The following is an 11635-nucleotide window of genomic DNA, read 5'->3' on the forward strand; positions in this document are numbered from 1 at the left end:
ATGGTTCCTCAATAAGTTAAACACTGAATTACCATGTAACCCAGTAATTCTACTCCTAGGAATAACATATTCAAAAGATTAAAAACAAGTGTTCACACAAAATTTGTACACAAATGTTTATAACAGCACTATTCACAATAGTTAAAAGGTGGAAACAACCCAAATGCCCATCAAATAATGAGTGGATGAACAAATGTGGAACATTCACACAATGGAGTATTATTTAGCCATAAAAATGAATAAGTTATTGATACATACTACAATATAGATAAACTTAAAAAAAAAAAAAAACATTGTTAAGTGAAAGAAGTAACATATTGTATTATTCCATTTATATTAAATATCCAGAAAGCAAATTAATGGTTCTTAAGGGGTAAGGGGGAGTGACTGCTTAACTGGATTCTGAGTTTCCTCTGGGTAAGGAAACAGTTCTAGACTAGATAGTGCTGATGGTTTGCGTAACATTATGAAGGTACTTAATGCCACTGAATTGTTCGCTTTAAAATAGTCAAATTTCTGTTACATGTGTTTTACAATTTTTAAAATACCATAAATCTTTGTAAAACAACATATATAATATAATCTCAATTCTAAAACAAAAACACGAAAAACCTAACACTTGCATAGCAAAAACTGGAGGTACAGTGTTTTTCAGACTGTGTTCTTCCTCACCCCTAGCTGGCCGAGATGTTCAGAGAACCTCTGGACTCCACAGGGAGGGAGCCGGTGTCTTTTCCTGCCCCATTTTCTCACTGGTGTCCAGCACAGAGCCTCGCACATAGCACCACGCTTAATAAATCTCCTTCAATAAATCTCAGCCTAATAATTGGACAGGGAACGGGGCTCTACCAGAGTGGCTCAGCTTTTGTCTGCTTTATATATGTTTCTACATTTCCATTTTAAAAAGGGTTCCACTGTTTTAAAAAGAAATAAAAAAGTTGTTCACTAATGATTTAGACAACAGTCAATGTGTTTATGAAAATCCTGAATTAAAAAAATGGAGGTGTTTCCCTGGCTGGTGTGGCTCAGATGGTTGGAGTGTTGCCTCGTACCCGAAGGTGGTGGGTTTGATTTTGCTCAGGACACATATCCAGGTTTTGGGTTCGATCCCTGGTTGGGGCTTGTGCAGGAGGCAACTGACTGACACATCAATATTTCTCCCCCCCCACACACACCTTTTCCTGTCTCTAAAATCAATTTAAATTTTTTTTAATGTTATTTGAAAAAAAGTGGAGGTTTCTGGCACTCAACTGTCACAAAACAGAGGTAATGTTTGGTTCTCCTGGGAAGGGGAGTGTGGGGGCAGTAATGGGGCACTGACACTGGACCAGCAGCCGAAGTTCTAACTAACCTAAGTAGAAAAATCCCGCAGCATTACAGTCAAATGATCAGATGTTATTGGTAAAGGAGACCCAAGTTACACCTTCACCTTTCACAATCGTCAAAATTAGATTGTAAAAATACATTAATACCAAACAAAACAACCTCTCAAGTTCCCAAGAGCCAAAATAAAGTCAAATTTCACATGTGTAATTAGTTGGTGGTACCGAAAAGAAAAATGTATCGGTAAAAGCACTTATGAAAAAAATATTACTGACTTAATAAAGGAAGCTATTTGTATGAGGAGGGGAAAAAACACAGATTTAACAATAAGACACTTGATCAATGTGGTATTTAACTCCAATCTGGGAAAAGGTCTCGGAATGGAGTTTGCATGAGAGAAAGGTGTTTGAAAAGCCAGCTTCACACTATATCTATTCTACGAACTGCCTTTCTGACATTCTACTTGGAGAGCTGTTTAAACAAGTTCATCCCTAAGCCTCAGGTCTAGAGAATGAAAGCTTTGTTCTCACTCAAAAGAGACGTTTGATGTTTATGCTAAAGAGACCTGTCAATGCAACTTAATTTATGGCTGACTGTAAATACCTGAACATCCAGCAAGAGCCCACCTGCTGTCCCGGAGAATGTCAAGGTAAAACTTGTGATGGAGCATGTCCAGTGTTCCTAGCACCTAAGTATACAGACTCAGCCACCACATGTGGACTATCTACTAGTAAGTTGTTATTTCTCCCTTACTAACAGTTTACAATGAACATGAAAAAAACACTGCTTTCTTTCTTCGGTGTATTTAAATGGACGAATGTGTGGCTCATTAGGGCAGGGGAGGATATATAGCAGTGATATTTTATATTTGCTTCCTGACCTATTTACTATGTTATGGATGAGTCAAGAGGAGACTACATCAGTTTTGAGTGAGAAGAGGGATAAGAATGGTTGTTTCAGGCATCTGGGACAATGAAGGAGAGAAAAGAATTTAGTCAGGGCTGAGGATAAAAGTAATGAGGTTGAGATCGAGTTAATTTGGCTGGGATAAAATGGGTAGGTATAGAATATACAGAGATGAAAGAGGTGAGGTAGGAAGAGAGATTATAATGTTCCAAGTCACTCACAGATGTCTGTAGTATTTTTGAGTAACAAGGATAAAAACTGTATACACAGCAGATGATAAAATTACAGCAGGACAGAATTAAAATTATTTACCTAGGATTTTGCCAAGAGGACAGAAATGAAGCAATTCAATTAAACACATTTATTAAGTACTTAAAATATGCAAGGCTCTGTGACGTGACAAAGCCTTATAAAGAATAAGCCAGTTCCCAGCATCAATTTCTAAGGCATAGAGGGTGGGAGAATGGCTCAGTCAACTAAAACCAGTGTGAACCTCTACACTTCCAGAGAAAAGTAGAATGAAATCACTGACTGGGAGAGACAGGAGGACAAAGAAGGCCCCACACTGGAGAATGCTGGGTTTGGCTAAGAAGAGAAGTCCCAGAAAAGCACAAGGCATGTCAGGGTCACAGTAAATGGATAGATGCAACAATATCAAGGTTCCAGCCACAGATGGGGCAGTAAGAGAGACTAGGCCAGACTGGACAGACTGTGACACCAGGCTAAAGGGGTCTGGCATTGATCCTGGAGTCCACATAAAAGCGGTGGGACCATCAGATGCAGAAGGTGTATTTTCCAAAGTTAAATCAAGCACCAGGCAGGAGGAAAGTGGGAGACTGGTGGCAGAGACTGGTTAGAAAACTGCTCTCGTAGGCATCACAGTATATAGTACAGGACTTTGCGCACAGGCTTTGGAGTCAGACAGACCTCGGCTCACTGCCTCACCACTGTATGCCCCAGTTGTCTCCAAGGTAAAAAGGGGACAAGAATGCCTCAGCTAAACCCTTGAGTATATAGTAAACATCCAGTTAATCGGAAGCTTTTATTACTACTGTCATTAAGTCAATAAGGGTATGAACTTTTCATAGTCTTGTGGTTGTTCCAATAAGCAGAAGATAAGTCAATTTGTGTATAAACTTCTAAAGGGCAAGAACAAACTCTTTCCTTAGTATCCCTCTCATTCAGCTTGGTCCTGAATATTAGAAATGAATACGGATCAAGTTTTGTTCAATTTTACCTACTACAAGTGCAGAATGTAATATACAAACATACATTTGGGGCAAGGTGGGTTCACCACAAATACTTAAAAATAACAGATTAAAAAATAATAATACAATAAACTGTTCTGTGTACTCATAACTGTAAACCTACTTTTGCTCCAGCGTGTGTGTGTGTGTGTGTGTGTGTGTGTGTGTATGCTTCCATTCAGATTCCTCAACTTAAACATCACAATCATCCAAAGCAACCAAAAGTTCCTCTTTCCTCCAAACACTCACATATATCTAGGAAAGGTGACAGACAGTAGATGAAAGCCACATGTGGTCAAAGTACTTTTCACATGCCAGGTCCAGCAACAACAGGATGGCGAGGTACCAGGTCTCAAGCACCCTCAAGCCTACCTTGGGAGATTTCTCTTATTCCTCTCTCCTGCTTTCCTTTTCTTCCCATCACTATCTGACTCACAACACACACACACTTTAGTTATTTATTTATTTTTTTATCCTCACCCGAGGACATTTTTCCATTTTTTGTTCAGATTGAGTGGGAGGGAGAGAGAGACATCGATGTGAAAGGGGACACATCGAGTGGCTGCCTCCCGCACGCACAACCCAACCAGGGCCAGGGACAAACTGCAACCGAGGTACGTGCCCTTAGGAGGAACCGAACCTGGGTCTCCCTGGACCACAGGCCAATGATATAACTGCTGAGCCAAACCAGCCAGGGCCACACCCACACACTTTAAAAAAAAATGTTTTATTGATTTTTTAGAAAGGCAGGGAGAGAGATAGAAACATTGATGTGAGAGAGAAACATCAATCGGTTGCCTCCTGCACACCCCCTATTGGGCGTCAAGCCTGAAACCTAGGAATCCAACCAGGACCTCTCAGACCATAGGATGCGCCACAATGGCTGGGCCACACACTATTTATTTATTTATTTAATCCTCACCCGAGGTTATTTTTCCATTTATCTTCAGATACAGTAGGAGGGGGAGAGAGAGAGAGAGAAACATCAATGTGGGAGAGACACATCAACTGGTTGCCTCCTGCATGACCCGACCAGATCTGGGGACAAACCGCAACAGAGGTACATGCCCATCAAACCTGCGATTCATTGGTCTGTGGGCCGACACTCTACCACTAAGCCAAAACTAGCCAGGGCTAGGCCACACACTTTTAAAACAGTACCTATTCACTATCTCAGTTTCTGTGTTTCTATAGGTTAGAAGTCCTGATGGTGTCATCAGGGTTGCTTTCTCACCTAAAGCTGAGACCTCTTTCAAGCTCATTGGTTGTTGGAAAACCCCACTGCCTTGTGGACCAAGGGCTGAGGGCCCCATTTCCCCCCTCGCTGACAGCTACAGACCACTCTCAGCTCCTACGCCAGCCTGCAGTTCCTGGCCACGTGGCCCCACGGGCAGTTCACAGGCACATGTTTACTTTCTTTCAGGCCAGCTGGAGCATCTAGCCTTTCTCTTCTACAATCAGTTGAGAAAATTTTCTGCTTTCAAAGGACTAGCATGATTAGATTCTGTCCACCATAACAGTATCCCTATCCAAAGATCAACTGACTTGGGACCTTAACTACATCTATAAAATCCCTTCACAGTAGTACCTACATTCACGTTTGACTGAATAACTGGAAGAGGTGTGTGTATACCAAAGGCCAGGAATCTTGGGGGCAGGGTAGTAAAGGGTGGGTTGTAGTTGGCAGAATCACCTTATATATATATTTTTTTTAATCCTCACCCGAGGATATTTTTACATTAATCTTCAGATAGAGCTGAAGGGAGAGAGAGAGAGAGAGAAACATCGATGTGAGAGAGACACAACAACTGGTTGCCACCCACTCAAACCCAACCGGGACTGGGGGTGAGAACCGCAACCAAGGTACGTGCCCTTGACAGGAATTGAACCTGGGACTCTTTGGTCCACGGGCGACGCTCTTACCGCTGAGCCACACAAGCCAGGGCATTATATTTTATTTCTTTATTATCTGTCTTACCTGCCAGAACATAAGCTTCATGAAGGAAGACATTTTTTTCTCCTTTTGTTTACTGTAAAACAACAATGTTTGGAATATGGTAGGGGTTCAATAAACATGTGTTAAAGGAATCTTTAGATCATCACAGTTCTCTATATGTATATATATGTTGATTTTATTTACAGGCTGAAATGAGACTTCTAACTGTATATGTTAAAATTCTGATTCAGTAAACCAGTTAAAAGTCCTTGGAATTCTGTATGATATAATTTTCTCTCTGCTATGATTATTTGAACAGTTTTAACAAATACAGTTGGTCCTCATCATTCATAGATTCTGTGTCTGTGAATCTGCCTACTGACTAAAATGTATTTGTAACCCCAAAGTCAATACTCTCAGTGCTCTTGTCACTTGTGGACACGCGCCGAGTGGTGAAAACTTTGAACACTTGTGAGTGTTTGAACACCAAGGCACACGTTCCAGCTGAGGTGGAACAAGGCAACACTCTGCCATCTTGTTTCAGCTCCTACACTGTTAAGTATGTGTCCTTTTCATGGTCTATTTACTGTCACGCCTTTCACCTTTTTGTGTTTTTCTTGGTGATTTCAGTTTGAAATGACCCTCAAGAGTAGGGCTTGAAATGCTAAGAACAGTGATGTGCCTTGCAGAGAAAATACATATGTCAGATAAGCTTTGGTCAGGCATGTGTTATCATGCTATTGGTCTTGAGTTCAATGTTAAATAATCAACAATATATGTTAAACAAGATGTCTCTAAAAAGAAAGACACAGACAAGGTTAGGTACTGATCAGATGATGAAATGCTGTGACCATGGCTCCTGTATTTCCACTAGGAGCCATGGTTCAGTATTGGCTAATTCAGTGTTCCACCTGACTTTATAGAATATAACTACCACAAATAATGAGTCGCCCCATTTTACGGATGAAAGAATAAAGCCGAGAGTGACATAAAATGGCAGCTCCAGGCACACTTGAGCACATCATCCTAGTTTATTTTCTACACAGCACTCATGATTGATAATTGTGTATACTTCTTTATTTTCAGTCTAAGCCACTGCAATTGTAAATTCCATGACAGGGATTTAGGGATCTTTGTTCATCTTGTGCTCTGTTATTTTCCTATGCCAAGAACCATTCCAGGCACATACCCAACTGAAGGAATAAAGAATTCTCCTATATGTAATTGTGTAAATATTAGGGGTTATTGATGCTGTAAAGGGAAAGGCAGTTACTTTTATTATGTTAAATTCAACATAATATTTAGCAAGACGAATGCAGGCTTAAGACTAAGTGAAGAGAGAAGAAAACCAAAAAGAACCCCAGAGCTGCATGAAGTAGCACTGTCTACAACCCAGAGAACAGGTGAGATCACCTGGACTGAAACTTCATAACTAAATTCTGGCAACTAACTCTACAGAGTAAGATACACTCCGCACTAGTAGTTTTGCAGGGCGCTACATTTATCCATGATAGAGAAGCCAGCAGGCAGAGATAAGAGGAGGGCCAAGATGGTGCCTCTTGAGTCCAAGCTCAGGTTAAATCATGTGCGAGAGAGAAGCTGAGGTGAGCAAAAACCAAGAGCAGGTATTTGAACCTGGCCAGGAGGCAGTGCCTGCAGAGAGCACACAAGTTAGACTGTGGGGGCCTGTCCGGTCTGAGCAGCTGGTTCCTTAAAAGGTTTCAGCAATCCCAGTCTAGGTGAAACTGATGGGCTTTGGATATCTGCAGTACTTCCAGCTGCAGTGGGGCTGGTGACAGAGAGGACTTGAGGATTTTTGTTGTATAAATACAAAGAAGAAAATGAGATAAGACCCCCTTACGTCAGCCCCTACTTAACAGACAAATAACAAGAATTCAAGACAAAGAGGTGGGATTCCAGAATTAATGTTCACTGCTGCTCTAAGCAAAAACTGCAGTAAACAATAAGGATTTCAAAATTAAAACAAAAGAGCCACTTCAGCATTCTAATTTAACCTTCAAAAGTGAAGATCTAAAGCCCATGAACTGAGAATTCCATTCCACCTCAACACCCTGTACTCCTGAGTTATAATGAGAACAGACTGCAATGCAATTCAACTCATGTTCCAAAATGCAACAAGCGGCTTCAACAGGACATGCTGAAAGCAGCAGCACATCTCCTCTCCTCATTTTCTGATTCATATTTTGGTAGCAAGGTTACAATTAGCTCACCAGTGGAGAATAAACCTATTTATAACACAGCAGTCCACCTGAAAGACACAATCAACTAAAAAGGTTTCTATAGGAAAATGAAGTATTGCTTCTTCCTGTACTGACTGCAGGTTCCCAAGGTCCTTTCGTATGAAGCCTAACCTTCCTGCGTTCACAGGCACCATTCTGGCCACCTCTCAGCCTCCATGTTCTTATGTAACATTTACATAGTGCCATAAACGTACCCAGAGTTGCGTAAGAATTAAAACGCTGCCAAACCAATAAAGCCTAAAGCAGGTCACTCCCTCCAGACTGTCTTTGATTAGCACAGGTATGCTGCTGGGTCTACGATGTAAGCGCCTGTCAGAAGACAGAAATTAACTTGAGGAAATCTGACACATCTACGAAAATGCACAAATAAGAAGAAATTAACCACACTGTGGCATGTGCTGCTGTTATCAATCCCGACAGTATGCTATTTTGCCCCATAAGATAAAAAGTAACCCAACTTTGCTTGTTCACTTAAGTCAGAAACTGTGTCTAAAAATACCTCCCAGCCAACTGGCTATCAGTAAGTCAGTCTCACAAATGTCTCAGTAAGAATGACACAGGTTGTTTCCTTACTTTACTGAGGGAAAACTGAGGCAGTCACAGTAAGGTTAAGTGACTTGTTCAAGGACAACCTGTAAGGAAACAAAGTTCTGGGGCCTTCTCCCTCCATCTGGCTCTAACCTTTAACCAGAGTAGCCATTTTATTATGTTTCAATCACATCTGTTCCAGGAGCTCTTTTAACAAAACTAATGAGATTCCCTTTTTTTTTCTACCAGTGTTCACTTTCACTGTACTTCAAAACCATGTCTACTGAACAAAATTTCAAGAGTTGGCCTGAAATGAGATTCATTCTGTTCCCAGAAATTCAAAATATTCCTATCAGAACCTCACATGTCACTCTTGTTGCTTTGTCTTAGGAAATGAATGTCTTCTGCTATTAACTAATGCAATTTTACATTTTTTAATACTAATGTGAAGATTGCAAAGCCTTAAAACATGGTACAACTATCAAATGGATATTGTTTATAAGCTAGAAGTCATTCTCCTTATCACTGGCCTTTTACTAAGTTGAAGTTAATTCACTAATTAATAGAAACACCTATCCCTTGCTGCCTTCCTGACATGTCCAAGTACTAGGCATCAGGGCTGCCTGGCTCTGCGGCTCCCCCATCCCACCTAGAGAAGCTCAACAGAGGAAGTGCAGGGGAGGAAAGCAATCAACTTCTTGTTATCATCAGGCTCTATTTTCCCAGAATTGACGTTTTACTTTAAGCCTTTTGCAACAGTGGTCTCTGTAGCATGCACTATTGGCAACTAGATGTGTCCCGGAAAAAACTGTAGTGTCTGGCCAAGAAGTTTAAAGGCCTTAGAGAATGCTTGCTGGACACACAACCTAATTTCCAATTTACCAAAAAAAGAAACTAATTCCTTATTATGACCACCCATCTCACCCCAACAAACATCCATTTTAGGAAGGTTACAAAAAAAAAAAAAAGGAACTCTGCCCCATTCAGAACCAGTTGGATTATCAATTAAACATTCTTAACTAAGATCACAACAAGGAAAGTCCCACAGACACTACACCAAATTAACAGGGAATTGGCTGTTAAAAATCTTGCATACACTAGGGACAGGATCAAAATTCCTATGTAAGGCATTTAAAGATTTATTCATACACATATCAAATGATAAACCTGAAAGCTAAGTCTCCTTATTTACTACCCCAGTAGAGAAATAACATTATGTTACACTTTCCAAAAACATGGCTCACAATAAAGCCCAGCAAACACTATTCAGGAAAATCATGATCTTACCACAAATGTCAGGTTGTATTTATACACCTTTACTGTTGATCAGAACCACGGCATATTACCGTGCACAGCGCAGTGAGACCCAGGAACACACACGAGGTGCTTAACATAAGTACTAGCCAGTGAACAAAGACCCTACTGCACAGGCTACACCACTGGGAACAAATATCAAAGCTGGAGATAATGAACTTGTTTTTGAGACTCCAAAGTGGGATGATGTCTTTTCTTGATTGTCTGGTGTCTTAAAGGAGCCTGAACCCACCTGAGAACCATTATTTTTAGTGGAGAGGAGAGCCCCAGAACACACACTTGATCTCTCAGTGCTGGAAGGCTAGGGGTGGCTGAGAAGTCAAAGCAGCAGCCTTTGTACATCAGAGCATATACAATCCTAATAGTCTCTTCCAGATCCATCTGTGGGTCAATAATCACTTCAACATAACTGCCAAATATAACCTTCATCTGCTACCCCAATGCCAAAACACATTGGAGACAACTCTCATAAATCAAATATTTTAGGATTTCATCTGCTCCTCTCAGCCCCACAAAGCCTCATAAATAACACACCCAGTTAAGGGTGCCACAAAAAAGTACCCACCTCTACAATGGGAAGGGTGAGGTGGTAAGGGGAGCAGAAGGCTGTGGGGGTTGGAAGGTGAGGGATGTGTGAGGGTGGGGAGTGTGTGTGGGGAGGGGCAGGTAAGAAGGGTGGTGTGGGAAGGTAAATAAGTATTGACCAAAGGCCAGGGAGCCAGTCCAGTGGTGGGATCTTTAAATAATCTTGGGGGTTGGAGGCGGGTTCTAGGATTTCACCTGAAAGGCATCCCCAAGTGAGCAACTGAATGGGCCCCCTGGGGTGGGGTGGGGGAGGCGAGACGGAAAGCAAATACACCTAGATGAAGATTAACCATTCTGGAACTAGGTTTCCTAGGGTTAGAGAGATTCATTCCAAAGGCAAACTCCAAAACGGTTGAGGGGCCTGTTCGTCCCACTTCCTCCAAAGAGCTTCCACAAGGCATGTGTATTGGAGGTGGGGGGTTTGACCCACTGAACTCAAGGGACTGCGTGAAGGGGAAATGTGACTCCCTTCCCCAGAACATGAGGGGGGCAAGAAAGCGAGGGGAGAAGACGCTCCAAGTGCAGGATCTGAAGGAAAGGTTAGAGACCCCGGGTTTCCCCTACCATCTGAGATGCGCAAAGACTCTCAGCATCAAGATACCTCGGAAGGCAAAGACCCTACCGCCCCAGCCTCACAATCTTGGCGGGAGAAAAGGCATCCCCCAGGAGCGTCGGGAGGGAGGGAATGAAGACCTCCGCCCCTGGACGAGCGGAGGGGCAAAAACATGATCTCCACATGTTTGGAAGGAAGCCCGTACCCCCATCTATGAAATACGAGGGTGCTGGGAGCACGACCCCCGAGAGCTCCCGGGATCCAGCTCCCCCTGGAAGAGAGCTCGAGTCCCCAGGGGCCCGGCGTAAGCTCGGTCGCAGCTGGGCGGCTGAGCCTACCGGGTCGGGAGAAGCCACCGGGGGTCACCCCGACTCCACCGCGCCCCCCGCCCGGCCATATTGTGAGCGTGGGGAAGGGGCGCGCTGTAGCCCAGGCGCCGCGGCGCGAGGCCTCGCCCTCGCCCGGCCCTCTCCATCCCGGCCCCCGCCCCGGGACTCACCCTGGATTCCCCGGGGCCCGGACCCGCCGCTGCCAGCGAGCAGGAGGACGACAAGGGGGAAGAAGGAGGAGGCTCCGGCCGACTCCGCCATAGTAACCACCGCCGCCGCCGCCGCCACCGCCGCCACCGCCGCCGCCGCCGCCGCAGCCCAGCAGCGCCCAGCGCGCGCGCGCGCCCCCGGCGCCTCCTCTCCTCCCGCGGCTCCGCTCCCGCCTCTCGCTCCTCCGCCCGGCGCCGGCACGTGCGCTCCCGGCGGAGCCGGCGCCGCGGCCGCCGCGCGCGCCCCCGAAGGGCGGGGCCGGGTGCGCGCGGGCGCCCGCCTTAAAGGGGAGTGTCCCTGTTAAAGGGGTAGGAGGGGTGCGCCCCTCGGCCCCCCTCACCAATGGGTAAGAGCGGGGCTCGAAGGAGGTCGAGCAGAACGCGCAGCTTCCGCCCTCCCCTGCACCGCATTCAGGGCTGGTTATCTTATCAGCCCGGCCCCCT

General features: G+C 44.1%; 1 protein-coding gene across 2 annotated transcripts in view; it reads right to left on the reverse strand.

Annotated features, from left to right (window-relative positions):
* The window catches only part of ACVR1B (activin A receptor type 1B), a 34398-nt gene extending 23149 nt beyond the window's left edge, over nucleotides 1-11249 (reverse strand). The window contains exon 1 of one of the 2 annotated variants that reach the window (XM_036252791.1): nucleotides 11153-11249. Coding sequence is in view for 1 of the 2 variants with exons in the window: in XM_036252790.1 (XP_036108683.1) it covers nucleotides 11153-11243 (91 nt within the window). In the remaining variant the exon portion in view is untranslated. The remainder of the gene's footprint in view (nucleotides 1-11152) is intronic. The other variant, XM_036252790.1, reaches the window with a different exon arrangement.
* Nucleotides 11250-11635: the final 386 nt, after the last annotated feature.

This window comes from Molossus molossus, unplaced genomic scaffold, assembly GCF_014108415.1.
Source record: "Molossus molossus isolate mMolMol1 unplaced genomic scaffold, mMolMol1.p scaffold_m16_p_10, whole genome shotgun sequence".
Lineage (NCBI taxonomy): Eukaryota > Metazoa > Chordata > Mammalia > Chiroptera > Molossidae > Molossus > Molossus molossus.